This window comes from Meles meles, chromosome 10 (genome assembly GCF_922984935.1).
Source record: "Meles meles chromosome 10, mMelMel3.1 paternal haplotype, whole genome shotgun sequence".
Taxonomy (NCBI): Eukaryota; Metazoa; Chordata; class Mammalia; order Carnivora; family Mustelidae; genus Meles; species Meles meles.
The window spans coordinates 77,408,292-77,431,818 of record NC_060075.1 but is presented as its reverse complement, the minus strand read 5'-3'; the positions used below and the strand labels follow the sequence as shown (position 1 = coordinate 77,431,818).

Below are 23,527 nucleotides of genomic sequence, written 5' to 3'. Positions count from 1 at the left end.
TTGGTCATCTTGTTAGCTTTTTGTACTTTGATAGGGTACTTACTATAGCTTCTTGACATGCATTAGAGAATACATACATGTAAACTTACTGAACACTTAACTCATTACAGATCCCATACTCCAACATCATCGAGAAGAATCAAATATCATTGGATCATCTTTGGGCAGTCCTGTTTCAGAAGACTCAAAGGATGTTGAGGATTTGGTCAACTGTCATTAGGTAATTCTTCAGAGACAGGTAGCTCAGGCAGAGAAGCCACACTGTTAATTACAACATCTCCAAAGAAATAGGAGCAACTCCCAAGAGGCTTAATTCACCATTCCTTTGGCTTTTAAATAGCTACAGTGCATAAAGCCACATACATGTTGCTGCTATGACTTTTACCTCCTTAAACTATACCATCTGAGGTCTAGTCTTAGGACAGTGTGCAGATGAACTGGGTATGGAGGTCTTAACTGCACAGATCCCTATGATTCATGTTAACTGTCAGCAGGGAATTTCATTCACTTCAGCTACTGAGAAAAGTTTACAGTCACCAAAGCTTATCTACTCTGTTTTAAAAGCAGTCATATTCATCTCTAAACACCGGACATGGCTCTATCCAGTCTCAAGTAGGCCTGTTCATATTTCAGAAACGTCCCATCGACATGGTATAGAGCTTACCAGTGACACTCGAAATGTTAAGTATCTTTAGTTTGAAAGGTGACCAGCATCCCATACAGAGATCTACGTGGGGACTGTGTGGCCGTTACTGTTGGTTTACCCATTGCTGGCAGTGGGAGTTGATTCAGGCTGGGTACACAAAGAAGCATTACAAGATTGAAGAACATTCACTACAGGTTTTTAAGACTTAGGGCATATGGAAGAGAATAGCAACACAGCTCACCAGAAGATAGGTAGAGTTTTCACCCCTTCAGAACCCACTGTTGTCAGTTTACAAAGTTAGCACTTTGAAGTAAAGTTAAACTAAATGGGACAGGAAGGTTGCCTACCCTATACTATGACTCTTAGATATTTTGCTATACAAATTACGCAGGAAACAGTTGAGGAAGGTATCAGAGTCTGCCCTTCATTTTAGTGCATTAGCTGGTGGGGTGCGACATAACTTTTCCCTCTCAGGCAATTAAAAAAAAAAAAAAATTTGCTTCTGTTACAAAAGGAAAGAAATCAAGAGTCATTCCTGTATTAGAGAAGGTGAAGCCAAAATTAGCCTCTAGGGCTTTAATGAACATGACCCCTATAGAAAAGTCACCCCAAAAAAAGAAAAGAAAAAAAAAAAACCTTGTATAAATTATTTTATTTATTATTGTAATTAGATCTTCACAATCAAAGTTGTCTTTTCACCGTCTGTGTTTTGTTAATGTGAAATTGTAGTTATAAGCAAAAGTTGGTTGCCTAGGGAACAATAATTGTATATTCAGTTTAACAGAAATAAAAGAATATTTGTCTTAAAATGCAAGATTGTTACATAGCTTTTCGCCATGCACTTACATTATAAAAATGTTCAATTTCAAAAGTGAAAATTGCTTGTGCCATTTGAGCTTTAAGGGTTGGAATGTTTTAGTGCAACACCACCTCCTTAAAGAAAAAGCAAAGCAATCTAGGATATGTGTCCCCTGCAAGAGGGAATTTAAGATTTATAATTAACATGAAAATCATGTATCAGACTTGTGCAGGAGATTCTTCAGCACAGCTTACCCAGCTCTGACTCACTGTCCTCACATATAGCTTTGAATAGACCTGGTCAGTGTTGGTCTTGGCGGCCTCACCTCCCCACGTCATGGAAGTACAGGTTCGCACATATACATAACATGATGATAGAAAATAAGATATAGTAAATTAAATTTCTAAATTTCGGTTCTAAGTCTCCTTGTCGATACCAGTAGATCTAAAAGAAGAAAAAATAAGTAACAGTTTAAGTAATAGTCATTGGGCCTGGCATGAAAATGTTTAAATACAGCTAATTCTTTTCAACTATGACCAATTCCATCCATATATACCTCCCCCGCCCAAGCGAGACCATCTTTATATTAGTCTACATTTCTGAAACTAACGTGGCCAGAATGTAGTTTTTCTCTTTATAATTCTAGTAGTACCAAGTTTCCACATCCAGGATCATACTGATTTCTGCTTTCTCAGCTACTCTTGTTCTATTCAAACCAGAGTCATCCAATCACTAACAAGCCATCCAAGAATATCTACCTCGTATGTCTGTTTTAAATGGATTTGAGTAAACAGTAGAGCTCTCTCTCATACTGGAAGGGATGGCAACATTTAAATTCTTACTGATTAGAGAGTCAGGTTGCCAATACCCTAAGTTTTTATACAAAACTAGATCATGTTAGTAGAGCCCCCTCTGGTAGCCTTGTTCCAAAGGCTCCAGAAGTGCATGGGCCAACTCCCTCAGAGCAAAGGAGTAGAGCAGAAGAAATGCATTAGATTAGCACAATACAGTGGTGATTTAAGCCCTTTGTGAGTTGAAAGTCAAAACTTGCTTTTAAGCGTTTATAGTTTGGGTTCTACCTCTCTTTGAGGGAAATAAAACAATAGCCAACTAATGAATGACTAAACAACTGGCAAATATCTAAGGATCTATCACCATCTTTGTTTATATAGAGGAAATGCATCTTTATGGTGAAATTGTACATTCTTGGGACAAGGACAAAGCTGTAGCTTAAGATTTCCCAGGAGAATCTTGGTGTTAATTACGTTCATTTGGGGAGATAAGCACAGAGATTAAAATAGACTAATTCTGTAATTAGAATTAAATTGGGAATGCTCTATCTCTTCCCTTTAAAGCAGTAATGGCATTTGCCAGATCCTGCTGGGCCTGTATACAGTCCTTGAAGGAAGATGAATTAGGTCAATTAAACCAAAGCTTTGGCCACCCCAGTCTTAACTCTTCCCCTCCCTACCACCCCTCCCAAGCTTTCAAAGGAACAGTGTCCCTTTAGAATTAATGACTCCTGATTCCAGAAACTAAGAAATCTGTCAGCTAATACTGAGACTTCTGACATCCTTTGCATCAAGGTGGGGACGGGTAACTAGATACACCCTTTCTTACAGACCCAAAGCTGGGAATCAGTCCTAGGTATACACTGCAACCTTCAGCCCTCAAGGATACTCAATTTAAATTCTAAATAGTACTCACAAGTATGCAGGCAGTAATACTACTCAAAGAGATGCAGACAGCAAAAAATATATTCAACGGTTTTGGAGGTAGTTGAGGGAAAACAAAAGCACTGATCAGCGTGACCTGTATGAAAAGAAACTGTGTCAGGCCTTGGTTAGACTGGAGTTTAAGCTATGTCCTATTATAAAACACTTAACATTGTAAAACAGTATGTACCACCAGGTTTGCCTTCTGCCATCCAAGTACTAACCAGGCCCGACCCTGCTTAGCTTCCGAGATCAGACGAGATCGGGCGCGTTCAGGGTGGTATGGCCGTAGACCAGGTTTGCCTTCTGGAATGTTAATATTTAGTAAAGTATTTGTAAGTCTGTTCCAATATGTTACTTTTAGTACTTCCTTTTCTTTTTTTTTTTTTTTTTTTTTTTTAAGATTTTATTTATTTATTTGACAGAGAGAGAGATCACAAGTAGGCAGAGAGGCAGGCAGAGAGAGAGGAGGAAGCAGGCTCCCTGCAGAGCAGAGAGCCCGATGCGGGGCTCGATCCCAGGACCCTGAGATCATGACCTGAGCCGAAGGCAGCGGCTTAATCCACTGAGCCACCCAGGCGCCCCAGTACTTCCTTTTCTATACTTTTCCTCTACTATGAAAGGAGACAAAACATCCTAGCTCATAAAACTAGCTAAGCTCAAAATAACCAACCTCTTGACAAAAAGATTAGAACGCATTTAAACCTCATTCCCAGGATTAAGAATTACACTGGGAAAAGTTCTAACCTTTGTTACGTTATTTTGAATACGTCAGCAACAATTAAAACCAAAAAGGTTTTTGAACATTTTGGAAAATATGGAGATAAGTTTCTAATATACTAGAGTTCTGTTTCTACCACAGATGAAGCATTGTACTCATTCTTTTTCTTAAGTCACTGAAACTTCACTAAAATTCTCTTCGATTTAATGAAAATGTGCTACAAAAATGCCATTTTCAGATTCTGGGAACTACAGCTTTATTTAACAGCAGTAGCACCAAACTACATTATGCGAGATAAAGAATAATGACCAAATAATCATTTTAAACCAAAGGATAATGAGTGTGCTTTTAGAGATGAAATAAACTTTGAGGGATTAGCAGAAATGGGGAGTTGTGGGTGATACACAGAGGGGAATTGCAGGTGCCACTAGGAAGTTACAAATTTACTAAACAAACACTGCAAACTCAAAGATTCCTTCATGTGTGCATTTCAGCTGGGGGGTGAGGATAGAAATCTAAGTATTCCCATTGTCAACTGCAGTTTTGTTTAAGCAGTAATAAAATGATATAGAATACCCCACAGGTTCACATACTAGCCTCTTTTAAGTCTTTTTTCCGAGTGTTAAACTGAACCACAGTCCTGAAGCTTTCAAAAAACTTCAGTGAAAAGCCTGGGTGAGACACAAAATAAACATACTTACTAGGATCAACAAGGATGTTAAGCTGCCAAGAACTAAATTGATGATTCGATCCTGAAAGAGAAAAACATTTTTGAGCTCTATGATGGACCCACAGCACTGCCAGAAAGGTACAGTTCTAGCCACTGGGGGGATTTAGAATTAAGAAACTAAGGTCCTGCCCCTCTCTGAGCATTACACATACACAGAACTGCCAGAAAGGCAAAGTGTACCGTGCCACCAGAGTGGAGAAGGTACCTTGGGAAGACACAGACAACTAATTAGAAAAGGTTTCTGAACAGATAGGATGTTTTTACACTACAGTCTTTTGAAGACTGGGGAAGGACTGAATGGGGAAAGGATGCTTATGAATATTCCGTGTGCTGCTGGGAACAGTCTGAAAAGAGGCAAAGAGACAAGCACGCTGGGATGGCTAGCCAATCAGGAACCAGACTACAGATGATGTTGAGGGCCACGAGTTTGGGCCTACTTACATTACAGCTCAGGTGTCTTTGTCTAATGTGATTTAAAAGTAGATGCTACTGCTGGAAGGGATCATAATGCCAGGACTGGAGGCCGTCTCAGACCATCTAGGCCAGTGCTTTTCCAACTTAATAACAAAAGCCTTTAATAACAAATTGACTGAATGCAGAGCCTGGGGTTACCCACTGAGTCTTGTCATTCCCATCCCCACTCCAACCAATTCCACAGAAAGGTCTGGAAAACTTCTCATCTGATTCAATTTTTATTTTATAGATTAAGATAAATTAGTTCCAGTGAGTATGATTAAAATCATTTGCCTAAAGCCCCACAGCAAGTGAGAATCAGCTAACAGGATTCCCAAATCAAGGTCACCGGCCAGATAAAGCTTCAGCTGTATATATAAAACTAATATAATATTGGTAATATGTAATTCACATGTAATATATAGATTTGGTTGAGCTTACAGAACAAGGTAATGATTAAGAAACACTACTTTAGGGGGCGCCTGGGTGGCTCAGTGGATTGGGCCGCTGCCTTCGGCTCGGGTCATGATCTCGGGGTCCTGGGATCGAGCCCCGCATCGGGCTCTCTGCTCCGCAGGTGAGCCTGCTTCCCCCTCTCTCTCTGCCTGCCTCTCTGCCTACTTGTGATCTCTGTCAAATAAATAAATAAAATCTTTAAAAAATAAAAAAAAAAAAAAAGAAACACTACTTTAAAGGCCATTGAGAAGACTAAATAGTAGTATTTCTGAGAAGTCAAAACAAACAAATTTCAGTAGTCTTAAAGATTGTTTTGGTAACATCTGAGCAAGGAACAGCAGAGTATTGACCATGAGTAGTCAATAAACAAAAGCTCACAGACAGGAAGGGCACAGGAAGGAACAAGCATGGAGCGGCAACTGAACACCATTTCCGAGCTATCCACATTTAAGCTAAGAATCCAAAGTTAAGAGGCAAGCAAAGCTGAGAGGAGAGTGAAGGAAAGCCAAGTATCTGTGCTTATCTAACGAAGGACAAACCACTCTCTCTAGATAAAGGCCACTGCAATTCACATGTTACGGGGACAAAGGTAACAACTCAAGCCACACCCTTCCTAATTTAGAAGGAAGGACTCCGGAACAAATCTTTTCACAAATCTTTTCACGTTTTCACCACCTCAGCTAGAGAAGCCTGCCCAGCCATACCGAGAGTCTGAAATTACAGCTGTTTGTGGTGAAGGAGATCCAGGGGCAAATTCACTAGACACTAGTCACTAGTGTCCACACGCAAGACAACTGTGCCTCAACCTAAGTTGTACAGTCTATTCTTGGGAGCCCCACTGTTTTTACCTCATGAAAAAGGTTTAACTGAACTCTGGTCTGTTGGGAGAATATCTGCTCTCACCTCTTTACGAGTTCCAGGGACTTGAAAAGTTTACAAAGGTCTATGTACTTCACAACAGCTCTCTTACCCGGAGGAAGAAGACAGTGAAGAGGTTCAGGTGAAGTAGCCAAGAAGAATCCCTTATCTCCAAACAGCACAGCAAGATGCCAACTAGGATCAGAGCAGGAGGAAAAGGAATCATAGTGAAGGGATAGTAACTATGCCAAGAGCTTTTATGCTCTGTGAAACAGAATTTGCCCAAGGTCTCACTATGGGTAAGAGATGGAGGTAAGAAATGGAGATGGGATTCGGTGCCAAAAGAGCAAATCCCATTTATGCTTCTCAATGGAAGAGGAACTTAGAACGCTACTTCTGGTCTTAGCAAAGACATCAACTAGCAGGTGGCCCTCAAAAAGCCCATTAGCAAAGAACTACAGTGGAGTATCAGGAATGAAGAGGTCCTCCAATGACTTTGTCATGTTGTTAAACTTAGATAAGCCTAACTGGTTTTAATCTTTAATAAGATATCTAAACTTTAATGAAGACTCCTTGCTTGCCTTCTAGACAAGTTCACTGAATAGAATCCCAAGTCATCTTCATGAGTGTCAGTCATTCTACCATAATGCAGCCTCTCTGGGACTCCCAAGATGGGATGAACCATCTAGTGTTTCTCACCGGGTTTTCCTTCTCCAAGCCAAGGACTTGGCTTTAGGACTTTTGCTATCCAAGTAACCATGAACCAGGTCAAAGAAACACCAGAGTTGAGTTAATAAAACCTCACACTTTCAGGCCCTTCTAAAAGCTGGCTATGGAAAGTGTGGTCTGCAGCCTAGCAGCATTTGCCTCACATGAGAGCCTATGAGAAATGCAGAATCCTGGGCCTTGCCCCAGAACCCACTGAATCAATCTGCATTTTAACAAGATTCGCACATTAAAATGTGAGAAGTTCAAATAATAGAGAAGAGACCCTTCCCTGGGTCCAGAGATTACTTTGCTGGGCTTTACCATCTCTCCCAGCTCCCAATCTCCAAAGATAGAGCAATAAAAGCAAATATTAGTACTTCAAAGGGCAGTTTTCAAACGAATATGTACCAAATAATTACAAAGTACATAAAGATAAGAATATTAAGTTCTCACAGAAAGTCTCCTCCCAGGGGCGCCTGGGTGGCTCAGTGGGTTAAGCCACTGCCTTTGGCTCAGGTCATGATCTCAGGGTCCTGGGATCGAGTCCCGCATCGGGTTCTCTGCTCAGCAGGGAGCCTGCTTCCCTCTCTCTCTCTGCTTGCCTCTCAATCTACTTGCGATCTCTCTGTCAAATAAATAAATAAAATCTTAAAAAAAAAAAAAAAGTCTCCCAGTTTTATTTTTCTTATTTCTGCCTACCAAAACTGCTCCCCTTCTAGACCTTTAGACCTTCTACAGTGCTTTATTTTCACTCCCCAAGATAGCTTGACAGGATCAAAATCATCCTTGACCCTTAATTGCAGAGAAGACAGGACTGGGAATTAGGACATCCTAACGCATGAACACAGGAAATGTATAGTTCTCAGAGGAATTCTACATACATTACTTTGTGAGTCATTTATTCACTTGACCATTCCATTATATCTCAATAAAATGAAGAAAATTATCATATTCCAGATGCAAATACAATGAATAAAACGGTCTCTAACCCTCCAGAAGGTGACACTGTCCAGAGCTCAGGAGGGCACTAAGGAGAAAGGAAGTGAGGTACCTTCATTGGATAGAGAATATAAGACAAAGTCAAACCTGAAAGAGGACTAGCAGATGAACAAAAAGATCCCAAAGAGAACAAAAGTATGGCAAATGGAGACAGCCCATAGCTAAGCCAACTTCATTAGACCTGAGCAAAAGGGCTGGCATCAGCCCAAAGCAGTTAGCTCTTCATCTTCCTTGGAAATGGGGAAGGAGAAAGTGATGGACCTATAAGCCAGTGGCTTGATAGAAGGTAACTCTGTGAATCCAGTAAGAAAACACAATTTCCATTTACCAATGGGTAAGTTCAATAAGACTGATCTGCCAAGGTCACACAACCAGGTAACAGCCAAGTCTATCCAATGCTCCTTGCAAAATCCAAGCCAAAGGTCTAAGAATCTTTAGACCAAAATAATATGTATGGATCCAGAAATTCGAGTTAAGAGACCAAGCTTCTTATCTCCTTCCTGCCACTGGCTAACCGTGTGACTTTAAAAAGATCCCTTACACCATCTGGGTCTATCATACCAGAGGATTAGGCTACGTGGTATCTGGACCCTTCCTGCTTTAACAATTTATGGTTCCAGATTGTCAGCTTCAAACTGCTCTTGGGCCAGGGTATAAGGCCTACTCCCCAGCAATCAAACAGCAGAGAAGCCCCCAATCTTTCCTTGTTAGTCATTAGCCAGCTTGATACAACACAAGAGAACCCCAAACACATGTCAAATGCTCAGGTTTCATAATGGCCCTAGGAGGAAACTGACAGTAACATCCCAAATAAACAAAAACTGGCATTTGTCCTCAGCAGCCTAGAAATACCCTGGTTCTAGACTTTTCGGAATGCTAACAAGTATTCCATTTCTAGAGCAATTTATTTTTTGCCTTCTTCCAAAATGGATTTAAGGGCTTATGCTACTACAGTAAAACCCCAACCCATTCAAGCAACAACAAAAAGACCGTGGCAAAATTTCCAAAGGGGTTTGGGGAGTGGAGTGAGAGGGCAGGCCCAAAAACTGGACTAAAGAAAACTCATCTGGGGGCACCTGGGTGGCTCAGTGGGTTAAAGCCTCTGCCTTCAGCTCAGGTCATGATCTCAGGGTCCTGGGATCGAGCCCCAAGTTGGGCTCTCTGCTCAGCAGGGAACCTGCTTCCCTTCCTCTCTCTCTCCCTGCCTCTCTGACTACTTGTGGTCTCTGTCTGTCAAATAAATAAAATCTTAAAAAAAACAAACAAACATCTGATTTAAGCTCAGATGTTAGTACTAATTCTGCAGGGGAAGGGGGAAGTGCAATAGGGTTTATAACCACTTGCTGATAAGCACAATGGATCATTAGAAGAGGCAAACTTTGGTTGCATGGGTCTTTGCAAATACAGAGACACAGAAAACACAACTACCTCACACAAAATCGTCTCTTATACTGACCCCTAAGAAAAAGAGAAGGCCTAATGTTCTCACGAGAGTGAGCTGTGGAGCGAGAGATGGGGTGGCTAACATGCCACCCTCCCAATTTGAATGCTCATCCTTCAGAGCTCAACTTGAACATTAAGTGCACCATAAATCCTCTCTGGATGAGATGCTCTTGTCTCCAGACTCCCAAGATCACAGCTGGGACTTGCCACTTACTGCCGGTCTCCTCCACTAGGGCTGGCAGTCAGTTTCAGGCCAGGCAGGCGGCCTCCTTGTCTTCCTTCCCTGCGGCCTGGCACACGGTTGACTCAGAATTGTCAACAGAAGTGGCCAAACAATACCTCTCTCCGAGGGCCTCTCTCCAACAGAGGCTCCTCTTATTACTCATGTGGGGTCCAGCTCCTCGGAAATCTCCACTCCCGGGCAGAGTGGCACGTGGCCTCACAGTTCCGAGGCGGACATGCCACAGCCCAGCAGAAGCTATGGCCTGCTCCTGCAGCCTCAGAAGTCCATTCCTGCCAGCCACAAGGCCCGACACCTTCCCAGGTGCCTCCGGGCTAGGTTCCATTAATTCCATGGAAATACATAATACACCAGGGTCCAGCTTTCCCTACCTGAGGACAAGCCCAGTTACTGACTCTGGGCTAGAGCAGGACCACACACTCGTTTCAGAGGCTTGACAGCAACTCCTGCTGAGGAGCCCATCCTTGGGCGAAGCTGCTCAACACTCCCAGGGAGAAGCAAAGGAAAACACAAAGCTCTGCAGAAGAGAAAACCCCTGGATGCACAAAGCCACAGAAACGATCTCTTCTACCCTCTGGAGAGAGACAGAGGGTGCAAGTCTCAGGGTAAGTTTGAGAATTCCATTTTTGGCGTTGCCTCTAATTTTGTGACTCCATAAAATCCTTCGCCTCCAGTACTATCGTAGGTAGCCGGGCAGACCCACACCCACCCGGTGAACGTTCCGCAGGTCTGTCCTCACACCCACACTAGCCAAGTCCTGTGAGCCGTCCCACCCCGAAACCCATTCATGTCAGCCAATGGCTTCATGGGCTGCAGAGTTCTCCCACACGCTGCATTTCCATTGCTGCCTGTCTCTGAACGCTGTCCCCAAGAGAGCCATGTCACCATGTACTCATGCCAGGTTCACGGCTGAGGAATGAGATGCAGGGCATTGCCTACTCCCTCTCTAGGCCAAATGGAGTCAGCAGCTGCAAGCACATCCTCTGCTATGGTCCGCGTGTTTGTGCCCCCTAATTTCCCAGGTTCACATCCTACCACCCACTTGACACTATCAAGAGGTGGGGTCTTTGAGACATAATTCAGCCACAGGGTAGAACTCCCAGGAATGGGCTGGTGCCCTTCTGGCACATGAGGGCACAAACACAAGCTACAGTCTGGCAAAGATCCTTCATCCAACCGTGCGGACTTCCAGCCCCCAGAACGAAGAGAAAGCAACGTCTGTTGTTTATAAAATCACCTGGTCCTTGGTCTGTGCTATGTTGCTGTAGCGGGCCAAATGGACTAAAGCATCTTCTTGAAGACCTATGTCCAGTCAACTTCTTCCCCCTCCTCTTCTCAGTTCCTGGATCATTTCTGCACCTGTGTTGTCCAAATCTGTATCCCTCCAACGTTCTGCTCTACTGCCCCTCAATCTGGTCTTCACCTGCATCCACGGACTAGATCATTCCCCAGCTGTTACACCAAAGCTCTAACTCGAGGGCCTCCCTTCCCATCTCAGGTCAGGGAGTCAGCGGTTTCAGCTGTGCACGAAGACTCCCCAGTGGATCTGTTCAACATCTGCTCTTGATGCTTTGAAAACACAGTCCTGATTCCCCCTACAAACCCACAACAACTTCTGTGCTCCAGCGCTGAGCCTCGCTGTGAAGTCTTCCCACTGTCCTAACCCCACCCGCCAGTTTACACCTCTGTCTACCCCCTCTCCCCTGTAAGGTCTGGGAGCCTGAGGGCCATGTCTTCCTTGTCCGCTGTCAGACTGCGGGCCACTCACTACATGAGGCTGCGTGGCTGCAGTCCAGCCCCATGCTTTGTCCTCCCCGCTGAGCACCCTGGCACCAGCCAGGCAGGAGCACCTTTCTCTAATTCGGACAAAGCCAAGCCATGTGCCTGAGGAAGCTACCACTGCCCAGAGGAGAGAACGTTCTCTCCTTCTCTGGTTTGTACAGTGGTGCCACCGAATCGGCGGGTAGCACAACTCATGTTGACCACACTGCCCGGCATCTATCAGATACCCAAATATTCACTCAAATACAGACTAACTGAGTTGACTGCAAATTCCTGTTGTCAGCTGAGCCTTCACCGCGTTCCCATGGCCTTTCATCCCGAGATGACGGTCCCTGCGTCTCTCCAGAAACTGGTTTGCAGGTCCACCTCATCTCAGCTTCCCGATCCCACTCTTGCAGCCTGTGTATCAGCAGACATCCTTTAAAAAAAGATGTCAAGGAAAAGTAGAAAACTCCTCCTCCTCCACCTCCTCCTATTTCCATTCTTTCCAGCCTGAAGGGGACCAGAAGGTGACCTGCTTCTCTGCCAATCCTGCTCCCACTCCCTGGCTCCATTATCTCCATCCTCATCTGTATGTTGAAGCTCTCCGTCATGGAGTCCATCTCTAGCCCACAAAGCTCAATTCCCTCCAGCATCAGAAGAACCTTGCATCCATACTACCTCCCACTTTGATGTTAGGCATTCATTTCTCCACTCATCTTACATGCCAAGTGTTAGGAAGTTAGGAAGAAAATAAAACCCGGTACATGAAGAGTGATGGGGCCGCGGCGGGTGGTGGTGGGGCTATTTATAAAAAGAGGTCAAGGAATCCTTTATGAAGATGTGACCTAAGGAGTGGAAAAGGAATGAGACACGCAAGGATCTGGGCGAAGGGTATTGCCAACAAGCCACTACAGCAAGTGCCAAGGCCATGAAGCAGAAATAAGCCTATGAAATGGAATAAGGAAATAAAAAAGGGGGAGGGGGCTGCCCGGGTGGCTCAGTTGGTGAAGCATCTGCCTTTGGCTTAGATCATGATCCCAGGGCCCTGGGATCGAGCCCCGCATCAAGCTCCCTACTCAGCAGGGAGCCTGCTTCTCCCTCTGCCTCCCACTCCCTCTGTTTGTGTCTGACAATAGATAAATAAACAAACAAATAAATAAATGGCCAGGATGGCTGAAGCTCAATAAGGAAGAGAGAGGGAAGAAAAAGGATTGTTTAAAGCCTTTCTAACTTCCCTGTAGTGCACACATGCTCCACAAAAAAAGATACACATCCCAGCACATGGCAGACCTCCTTGGAGATGGTGTGGTTAGTAAGTGAATATAAGAATACACGTGTGCACACTCAACAACCTATAGCCTCCAGAAGGAAATCATACTCACTAGCACAGCATTCAAGGTTCCCACCCAGTCATTCCCAGCAAGCTCTCGAGTCCAGTCAGTGGTACCTGGAGTTCCTTCACCATTCTTGTTCTCTCCTGCTCCCACCCCTTTCACACAAGCGGGGACCTCCTGCTTGGGATTCCCTGTCACCTTCTCCTATCAAAAATCTTAATCCTACTTCAAGGTCTAAGACTCAAAAGCCCTCTGATCTGGTGTCCTAAGGAGAATTTTCTCTTTCTTCAGGCTCCCAGAACTTTGCTTATCCTTTCATTAAAGACCTCAATCCCATTTTTTTTTTAAAGATTTTATTTATTTATTTGACAGAGAGAGATCACAAGTAGACAGAGAGGCAGGCAGAGAGAGAGAGAGAGAGGGAAGCAGGCTCCCTGCTGAGCAGAGCCCGATGCGGGACTCTATCCCAGGACCCTGAGATCATGACCTGAGCCGAAGGCAGCGGCTTAACCCACTGAGCCACCCAGGCGCCCCCTCAATCCCATTTTAAATCCAGAACTTATCCTCCATAACCCACGAGAGCTTCAGGTCACTGAAAATTATCTTCTCTGGTGAGGCCAAGAGAAGACAGTCCATTCAGCACGCAGGAAATGTCCAAAGGGCACCACTTCCTACCATTGTTAACCCGACTGACTGAGTCAGACCCTTGAGCCACATCCTCCAACTTTGTGCCAAAGTTTTTGCATTTCTCAAACTAAACCAATACTATAAATAAATGGCCATTCTCAGAAATGATTTTCCTTTTATTTCTTCCAAATCTCGGGGGGAAACTTCTTGCCAGGAAAGTGCTGGAAACGGCACAATCAGATGCCTCAAGAGGCAGCCCTAAAGGTATAAACCTACTGAGAGGATGTAAAATGTGAGAGGCTGGGGCCCAGCAGAAGCAGGAAATCTCACGCCCTGTCAGGGGGTTACCGTGGTTCCCCCAGAGCTACGCAGCTCTAAGCAGGAGCGTCCCCTCACGCTGTCATCCGGGGCTAACCCAGGGACAACCTGCACACGGTAGAAAGCCGGGGGAAAGCTTATCTCACTGGCAAAATGTGGCCAATAGTGAACTTGATCCTAGATGCTACTCTTCTAAGACAACCCAAAGAAACACCAAACTTGGAAGGGCGCCAGGAGCAGACGCAGCGTGAGAAGGCAGTCACGAGGGTGCAGGTACACCCACACCTTACGACCCTCACCCTCAGCTCCCTGTCAAATGCGCCATGACCACCACGGCCGCATGTCCTCTCTGAACATCAACCCCATCCCCACCTCCTCTCGATCTGGACAAAGTACATGCACAGACATTTTCAAAGGTTTCCCCTATTTCACACACCCACATCTTGAAGCAGCTTTCATTTGTCAGTACTTTTGTACCTCCATCCTACCTGATTCTCTTTGTCATAGACACATGAACTTAAAATAGGTCAATTTCATTAAAGCACCACTTATGCAAATCAGATCACAGTGAAAACAGAAAACAAACTTACTCCACGAGTTTAAGGGGCAAAATAATCCCTAGAATCCCACAGGAAGGGGCTGTGACCTCTAGCACAAGAAGCACAGTACAAGATTACGAGGTTAGGAGCCTGACGGACAGAACAGATTTATTCTCCTGCCAAAAGCCAGCCTGTGGCTCTCGAGGAATCATTCAACTTTGAAGCCTAAATTGCCATTTTCATACAATGGTCGAACATGTGGGGCTGCTGAAAGAATCTGGAGGTAGTATCCTAGTAAAGCCCCTAGAACAGTGACAACTCCCAAAGAGTTAGTAAGCGGCTACTGATGTGGTCAGGGTAGTATTTTTTTTTTTAAGATTTTATTTATTTATTTGACAGAGATCACAAGTAGGCAGAGAGGCAGGCAGAGAGAGAGAGAAGCAGGCTCCCTGCTGAGCAGAGAGCCCGATGCGGGACTCAATCCCAGGACCCTGAGCTCATGACCTGAGCTGAAGGCAGGGGCTTAACCCACTGAGCCACCCAGGCACCCTCAGGGTAGTATTTTTACATCTAATGGGGCATCTTACTTATGAGAGGCTGGGTCCTCAGAGATGAGTGCGAGTACAGAGGGCTCATACCCTGGCCCCAATTTCTAAGTCAGCCCCAACTTCAAATGCATTTCATCATTCCCACGGGGACATTCAAGTCTGTCAACCCACGGGATCCTAAAACAGCTCAAAAAATGTTACTATACATACACATGGCCCATAGCCTGACCAAGGACTCATTTCAGCAGACCTAGCCTACCACGCCAGACCTGCAAAAATCCATCTGTGGAGAGGACCACTCAGCAGGCCAGAGAGCTTCTGAGAGGTCAACCTCAGGTGAAGTTTCCAGTACAATACAGTATTAGTATATTAGTATTATATATTAGTATATTTACTAATATTATATATATAATATATATTATATTATACTAATATACTAAATATACTAATATTTATGCTATATATATTTACTACCCGCCCCTAGGCTGATGCACAGCAAGGAGAGGATCACAGGAGGCCATCAGCTGGTTAGCTGCCAGAGGACCTGAAACCGCCTTTCCCATTTCGGTGCCCACTGTTCCAGGCTTCTCAACACCAGCCCCCTCTTCTACGGTCACCCAACATGACCCAAGAATGTAGTTACCCTTCTGATGATGCTCACTTCTCACAGATAAACATGATGTTAATATACTTAACATCAAGAATGGACATTGTGCCCAGGGCCGGAAAGGCTGGAGAAATGAAGCAAATGGCTCCTACCCTCAAGGAGCTGCCCTCGGGGTCAGGAAGGCAAGATCTAGACAAATCCCTCACAACACAAGGAGTTAGTGCCGGGGGCACCTCCGAGGGCCGGGCTCATTGGAGGGCAGCATGGATGCAGGCAGGGTTTTAAGGAATGTTCTCAGGCGGGGATTTAGACTGAACAGAATTCAGACATTTGGAGAAGAGAGGGCACTGGACCCAGGGAATAGGTTTCTTTGTTCACTTAAACCTGTACGAGGCTCCCCTCCATAATAACTTCAGGGACTGCAGACAGACACATTCCTTCACCACTCTGCAAAAATCATCAACCCTGTCCTTTTATTCTTTTTCCTCAAGTTAGTTAGAGAGCAGGGGTGGGATGCCAGTTGATATGTCTTATAGAACCGGTTAACACGTCATGAACCTGGGGCGCCTGGGTGGCTCAGTGGGTTAAGCCTCTGCCTTCGGCTCGGGTCATGATCCCAGGGTCCTGGGATCGAGCCCCGCATCGGGCTCTCTGCCCAGCGGAGAGCCTGCTTTCTTTCCTCTCTCTCTGTCTGCCTCTCTGCCTACTTGTGATCTCTCTGTCAAATAAATAAATCTTTAAAAAAAAAAAAAAAAAAAAAAACACGTCATGAACCAGGACCCTCAGGCTGGCACCAGGTGGGGAGGATAGCACATCATAACCTTGCGAACTTTCAAGTCCACCTGGGTCCTGCTCTAACTGCCACATACTTTGCTAACCACAGATCAACCGTTCCTCGGTTCCACAGGGCAACTCAGATAGGGCATGCTCTCCCTTGCTTTCTTTTGGGGCTGCCTTTATGATAATCCATCTTTCTCTGCTTCAAACTCAGGGACCCAGAGACTGGCCTACTACGCATCAAGAGTCTGGTTTCAGGGTTCAGCAAGAACACTACAGAAAGGTAAACAGAATTTGCCAAGAGCAGGCAGCAGCTAAAGGAAATAGGTCCATGGAGAGGTTCCGGCCTGCCCTGGGCTTCCACACAGCATGGGTTAGACCTCGGGAATCAGCCCTCTCTCCATGCTCCAGCATCCTCTGAGGGGCTTTCTAAAATTACAAATGCCTGGGGCGGCTGGGTGGCTCAGTGGGTTAAAGCCTCTGCCTTCGGCTCAGGTCATGATCCCAGAGTCCTGGGATCGAGCCCCACATCGGGCTCTCTGCTCCGCAGGGAGCCTGCTTCCTCCTCTCTCTCTGCCTAGTTGTGATTTCTCTCTGGCAAATAAATTAAAAAAATATTAAAATCACAAATGCTTGAGCCCAAGCATTTGGAGCTTTGAAGCTCCAAATTTGGAGCATTGGAGCAGAGATCCCCAGGCCTCCGGTCTGTGGGTGGGAGAGAGCAAACTTACTAGAGTAAGAAAGGAAAAAGGCATGGCATGGGTCATGTTCAACTACGTCCAGCACAAGAAATCCCAACTCAACATGGCTGGTCAGTGGAAGAGAGGCAAGGGGCCAGCTGATCTGGTACCTCAGGCTACCAGATCCCCTCTGAGGGAGACAACAGTTGCGATCAGAGGATCATCCAGAAGCTGTATCAAGAGGAAAGCTAGAAGCCTGCACTTCTGAGAGTAAAGACTTCAGATTCTAGGCAGGGGGAGGGGCAGCAGGCAGACACAGTAATCTTAATCACAGCTTTGTTATTAATTAAGCGGCAAACCTTAAACCTCCTCCCACAAAAAGCACAAAATAACTCTCTCTCAAATTAACTCTCTCATTTTCTGCTATGATCTGCAGAAGCTAAAGGCCCCAAGTTGGAACTGCTTTCATTGGAGTACACGCCATAAAAAGACCTTCTTTTCCCAATCTGTTTGTTTGTTTTGTTTATAGGAAGAAGAAAAAGTACTTTTGTACACGGACCTCTTGCCTTTGGAACCAAAGATCTGAGCCTCAGGACCCAGGAACATATCCCTACACAGACCCCACACCCTGCTCCTATTAGGTGAGTTCAGTGATGTACCTTCACCGAAGTCACTCACCTTCTTCCGTCACATCCAGGTATGAATGAAGGGGCAACCACAGTCACCATCTGCCTTAAAAGATCAATCACTCATTTTTGGAACCAGTGACAAAGCAACACAACAGTCTGGTCCAGAAAGCAGTTTACATGACCCTCCACCAGGGGTAGCGTTCCTGCTTTCCCAGTGGTGCTAGCTGTGGGGTGCTGGTTCGCCTTCTCCCCGGAGAGAACCATCTCTCCCTCCCATCTTAGATTCATCCATCCAGACTGGAGGGCACAGATGACTGGGCAGGCAGCCAGCAAACCAAAAGAAGAGGGACTCACAAGCCCTGAGGTTAAATTAGGGTCCCTCCATTACTTAGAAAGATGACCCCAACTATGTGTGGTGCTAAGGCAAATTTTTAAAGGCAGCCACAGACAAGACAGGAGGAAATTCTCCAGTTTTAGTTCACACTAGGGTAGGGAAGTGAGGAGCAAAGAAAGAGGCTTCCTACAGGAACATTGCCAAGTGTTCTGTGGAAATTGGGCTCATGAATGCTCCCATGGGGGAGGGAAGAAGACCATAACTCATCATGTCCCTAAAAGGCTACCTTATCAACAGTCCACAGTACTACTTACCCACCCTCTCCAACCAGAGTCCGGGTGAACATCTGCTTGTTAAAGGTTCTAACAAGTCCCCCAGAGAAGGAAACTTTCTTCTGAGAATGACTATGGAAACAGTGTAAGAACTAAGCTGCTTCAGAACTGTGCTGTCCAGTAAGGCACCTGCAGCTGTTTGTGGTTACTGAGCACCTGGAATGTGCTCGTACAAACCGACACGGGCTCCAAGGGAAAAACACACGCCGGATGTCCGAGGCTTAGTCCAGAAATGTCTAAGTAGATCTGCTTTTGTATGGATTAAACATTCAAATTTATTATTTTTTTTTTTTATTTGACAGAGAGACTGAGAGAGCACAAGCAGGCAGAGCAACACAGGGAGGGGAGAAGCAGGCTCCCCACTGAGCAGGAAGCCCAATGCGCGGCTCGATCCCAGGACCCTGGAATCATGACCTGAGCCGAAGGCAGACGCTTAGCCAACTGAACCACCAAGGTGCCCCTCAAATTTATTTTTGGTAGGAAATTAAAATGTATTGAAATTAATTTTACCCGTTTATACTTTAGTATGGTTACTAGGACATTTAAACTCACATACATGGCTCAGATTGCATTTCTACTGGACCGTCCGTCTTTAGAAAATGCTAAGCTAGAGCACGGGCTTGGCAACCCCAGCCAGATATGTCCATCTTGGCAACTGCGCCATATTCATGTTTTCCCTTCGAACAATGTACACAGGTACATCCCAAACTTTGGGAATGGATAAAAACAGCTGAAAACAACATTCAGACCAGGATGTGGAAGCTAGCCCACCCAGCAATACATAATTCTAAAGGTACAACAGACAGGTTTCCTCTTTTGTCCATCATCCGAGATATTTATGCAAGGACAGAACGGTTTCACTTTGCCTTTCCCTCCACGGCTCTGAGAAAGTATTCCTAAGTACCATGCTGAAGTCCGACTATGTTTGATCATGTCTGGTAAATGAAAGAACTATGTGCATCCCATACAGGTGAACATAAGAGAGACTTCAGAGACTTGCCCATGAGGAAGATGCTCAAGGCCCACTGGGTTATGTATCTTCGGTCCTATAGTAGATTCTGGAATCTTTCACTCACGCCTGACTTTGGATAAACCTGCTTCCTGGGACTGGGTAACTGGAATGTGAATGTCTACAGTGCTTGCCGAAGTATGCACACAGACTGCATCACTTACTATCTACTCTTAGTGGCAATTCCTGACAGGGAGCTGTTCAAACATTACCAGGGAAGAGCTAGTGGTGTGACTGAACAAGCAGCCTGCTGTGTGGATTAGCTTCCTCAGTTACACAGCAGCAGGCACAACGCACACCCTACAAAGGAACTGGATGACCCACAGGGGAAAGGCTGAATGCCTAGCATGCTGCCTGGCACTGAGGAAAAGCAGGTTCCATGGACACTCTTCTCTGCTCTGGGGGCTTTCAGTCATCTTTGCCTTAGAGGAAGACACTGGAGCTAAAGCTCTAGATTTAAAATTGAGAGACTAAAAAAAATAGAGATGAAAGTAAAATTGAGAGACTACATATGGTCAGTTGTTGTACAGCAAACAAGATTACTGAAAGTTGAGAACATCTAAAGGAGTAGGACAGGAAGTGGGCTTTCCCCTTGCTGGGTTTTCTCATCAAAAATGGTAGCTCGTTAATACGAAGTTTCACGGTGACGTGGCTTTTGGGTCCAGTTTCCTGGTATCTGAAAAGAGAGTAGGCTGGGAAATACCTGCAGAGAGGGGCCAGTGAAGGGTTTCTCTGGGTCACCAGGGATCTGGCCTGCTCCAGCAGTGACTGCTCTCCACAGGAATGGCTCCCCTGCAACTTGCCCAGCCCAGTTCCCGGGCCTGGTCTTCTGTACATCCTCCGATAAAACCACCTGCAGTCATTAAAGACCTAGGTCTCTCCTTCAGACCAGACATCTCAATTTGCAAGATTCGGGATGTTTTCTCCCATTCTCAGACCAACGGTCTCTTTTCTCAGTTCTGGATAATTTCTTTATGTCTAGTCATTCTGTCAGCCTCACAGAGGGAACTAAATTTTGATATGTGGAATTGTACCTTATTCTTAGTCTCTGAGTACCTGAACCTACTGTTATAAGGCCCAAAGTTGCCTAAGTAATGCTAGGCCTATCTGCTCTCGGAGGAAATAAGCAGGCAACAAAGAGAAACATTTCGAATAGTCAAATTCTTGGATAGGTTTCAAATTGATCACGGGCTATAGAAAACTTACAGTTAGCGACCTTTTAGGCCCAAGCAAGTCAGAAAACATCAGTATTTCCAATGTCTCTGTAAATCAAGCCCATTATCAAATCATCTACCTCAGTGTTAAGGTGCTGTGGGGATTAAAGGAGGTCACAAGTCTACATCACCCAGAACCCCAATCTGTGCACCAAGGCATGTGAGGGAGACGCTGAACCTCTTAGCTCTTGGCACAACTTGACAGTCAGGTGCCCCAGGTCCAACACCTTCACGTAGGAAGCTGCCTCCACTCTCCAGGCCCCAAATCCTCTTGTTAAACCCCAGTTTAGGGATATTCATACGTGCAAGCCCAAGGCTATCAGAAACCAAGATCTTCCTCCAAAAAAGTGACCAGTTTCTTCAGCACACCCCCTGTGTCCTGTCATAACACAGATCCAATGCATCACATTTGTCTATTTCACCCACCAAACTGTGTTTCTTGGACCATGAGGACCCTCTCATGTAATACTTAATAATTGCTGTAGAAATAGTAATGCCTAACCAACTAGAACCACGCTTCTCAAACCATGTGCAATGTGAGCCGGGATTATACAAAACCACACAGTACACAAGATGCATCTTCCTAGAGATCAAGCTTAAAACATTTTCTTGTTAAGCAACTCTACAAAAGAATACCTCCCCACAGAGTTTAAAGAAATCATGGAGTAGTCCTGCAGAAGGCCTGCAGCTTCCAAATTCAGAGTTACATCCCACCCCACCAGGTGTACAAGTTTCCTATCCTTTCTGTCAGAGGTCCCCCCAAAGCTGAAAAACCCAAGAAGTTCTGGACTCCACATGTGCCCTACTTTTTGAGAGGCTTGAAAGGACTGCCACCTCTCTCCCCCTTCTGCTTTTGCACTCCTGCACCATCTCTAAAAATAAATAAATCTTTTAAAAAGGGGGGGCTTTGTCCGGGTCAAAGGTCAACAATACCACCCCCTAGGTGGGGGAAAAAAACAACAAAACCAACACAGGCTCATTTTGCCAAAATGACTCAGAGTTAAAGCGGAAGCGAGAAAAAGAGCTCTCCTCGATTACTGGCCCAGAACATCCCAAGACGAAGCCTGTAAGAAGGCATTAAACTTTTTGTATTAAAAAATAAGGTCCTACAACTTGTTTAGGTCCAGAGACCCTCTGATCTCTTCCCGGAATGGAGTGCCATCAAAGAAAGCCTCCTATGGAGCCTCTTTGCTTGGTTGCCTCAGCAGTAAACTTAACGGTTCCATGTAAATACTCATCAGAAGCACCTCTCCGGGGTTTTCTTGCGGAAGCTTTAGTTGCACACCTGAAGCCTCCTGAAGGTTAGCACTCCAGCGCCACCTCCCCTTCCGAGAGGGGCTGGAGACGGGCTTCCGTACTCCCCTGAAGGATCCCCAACAGCCCGGAACTTTCTCAACTTTTCTCCACCCCCGCCTTCAGGGCTGCGGGGCCAAAGCTGTCCGGAGCGAGCCGAGTGGCAGGACAAACATCTTAAGAGGGAAGTAGGACTGAAGAACCAGCTCTCTCTTCCTACAAGTACCTTCAGGGGCCGCAGCCAGGACTCGGCGGGAGAGCAGATACACACAGAAACACACACAGACGCAACTCGGTCTCCAGGGCCGCACTCACCTTGGCCGACGTCTCTCCGAACAGAGGTCTGTTGTCCAGGCCGCTGGTGCCATAGGTCCTGGTAGAAAAGTCCTCCATTTTAGGGTTTCTTCGCTCTCCCAGGCCACTCAAAGCTGAGCCGGCATTACCTCCCGAAGGGTCAGGTCCACGACTGCCCACGCCGCGTGCTCACCGAGAGCTCATGGCCGGAAGCCCAGGTGGTCGGGGACGTCCCCGCGGTGGCGGCGGCGGTGGGTGGGCGCTCAGGCCGGGGGAACCCGGCCGCTCCGCCCGAGGCCCGCTGCCCTCCTCATCGCGAGCAGCTGCTGCAGGAAGTGAAAGGAAACAGACACCGCGTGGCGGACTCTCTCCGGGACGCCCCGCCCGCGCGGCCCCCACTTCCCCAAATCTCAGCTCTCAGCCGGGCCGGGCTCGCTGCCAGGTCCGCCGGGCGCCGCAGCTCGCACCGCAAGCAAATCCGCGACCGCACGCTCCCGGGGAGACCCGCGATTCCCACCCCTCACTACCGCTTTCCTTTACACGATTGTTTCCCAAGCCTTCTCAGTATTCCCTTGGGCACCAATACCTCCACGCTCGAGAAGGAAGGGGGTTCCGGTGAAGACTTCATTACAAGCCCCTCTCCAAGCCCTCGGCACCTCCCCTCCCCTCCGATTTTCCAGCGGCGGGAAAAGTGAAGTTGCCCCAGCCGAGCGCTCCGCGGGCCTCTCCCCTAGCGCTGCAGCTGCACGTCGCAGCCGCGGCCGCGCCAAGGACCTCGGATCCGCTTCCACTTGCCGCAACTCCCCGCGCACCGCCGCGCTTTCCGCAGCTCCCCTCGGCTCTCTCCTGCGGGAGCCGCGGCTGGAGCACCCGCCAGGACCGAGCGAGTCGAAGAGAAAATCCCGCCTCGGTCGCGCACAGATTGGCCACCCTCCCGGGAACCGCCCCGCGCCCGCCCCGTGCCCGCAGGCCAAACCTCGGCGTCCCCTGCCGCCCTCGCGCTGGGGAGTCCAGGCGGCGCGGGGGTCCGCGGCTCCCGGGCTCACACACCCGCCGGAATTCGGTGCCAAAGACTCTGGGGCGCGGGCGAGACGTGCGGAGAAGAAAGAAACCTTCTGGGCTGGCGGAGAGCGGGCTCGAGTGCCGAGCGCGGGGCTGCGGAATCCCCCTCCTCCGCTCCGCCGGCCGGGACCCGCGGCCTCTGTCGCAAACCGACTTGGCCCGCCCAGGCGACGTCACCGCGGGGACAGCCAATCCCGCGGGCCGAGGCGCCGCATTGGCTGCGGAGCTTTATTTCTGGAGGTGCGCGTTTATGCCCGCTGGGGCGGCCAATCTCCCGGGCTGCTTGTTTCTCAGCCTCTTAGCAATTAGCGTCTGCGCGAGCCACGTGGGTACAGAACCTCTCTGAAGAGAGCTTTGCATTTGGCTGAAAACATCTTTAAAACAGACAGCCTGTTCT

At 46.7% G+C, this 23,527-nt stretch overlaps 2 protein-coding genes and 1 pseudogene across 5 annotated transcripts in view; 1 reads left to right on the top strand and 2 right to left on the bottom strand.

The window, feature by feature from the left end:
- The window catches only part of DMTF1 (cyclin D binding myb like transcription factor 1), a 45,658-nt gene extending 44,203 nt beyond the window's left edge, over window positions 1-1,455 (top strand). For both annotated transcript variants that reach the window (XM_046020154.1, XM_046020153.1), the window contains one exon: window positions 111-1,455. In XM_046020154.1, coding sequence (XP_045876110.1) covers window positions 111-220 — 110 coding nt within the window. In that variant the 3' untranslated portion in view covers window positions 221-1,455. The remainder of the gene's footprint in view (window positions 1-110) is intronic.
- Window positions 1,282-23,289, bottom strand: TMEM243 (transmembrane protein 243). Of its 3 annotated transcripts, none has more exons than XM_046020155.1 (5): window positions 23,045-23,289; window positions 22,090-22,394; window positions 4,583-4,633; window positions 3,153-3,272; window positions 1,282-1,889 (listed from the first exon to the last, which is right to left on the bottom strand). In XM_046020155.1, the coding sequence occupies exons 2-5, from the start codon at window positions 22,165-22,167 to the stop codon at window positions 1,767-1,769; spliced, it is 372 nt and encodes a 123-aa protein (XP_045876111.1). In that variant the 5' UTR covers window positions 22,168-22,394; window positions 23,045-23,289; the 3' UTR covers window positions 1,282-1,766. The 3 variants fall into 3 exon arrangements, with proteins under 3 accessions (XP_045876111.1, XP_045876113.1, XP_045876112.1); XM_046020157.1 differs by having other exon boundaries at window positions 3,153-3,257; XM_046020156.1 differs by lacking the exon at window positions 23,045-23,289 and adding an exon at window positions 22,655-22,981.
- Window positions 3,342-3,454, bottom strand: LOC123952418 (annotated as a pseudogene).
- Window positions 23,290-23,527: the final 238 nt, after the last annotated feature.

Bases quoted from the DNA above. Each gene is read 5' to 3' on its own strand.
- TMEM243 (XM_046020155.1), bottom strand. From the start codon at position 22,167: ATGGAGGACTTTTCTACCAGGACCTATGGCACCAGCGGCCTGGACAAC. The intron at 4,634-22,089 runs GTGAGTGCGGCC...TTTCTCTTTCAG, and splicing joins TCGGAGAGACGTCGGCCAAG to GATCGAATCATCAATTTAGT. The intron at 3,273-4,582 runs GTAAGTATGTTT...GGCCTGACACAG, and splicing joins TAACATCCTTGTTGATCCTA to TTTCTTTTCATACAGGTCAC.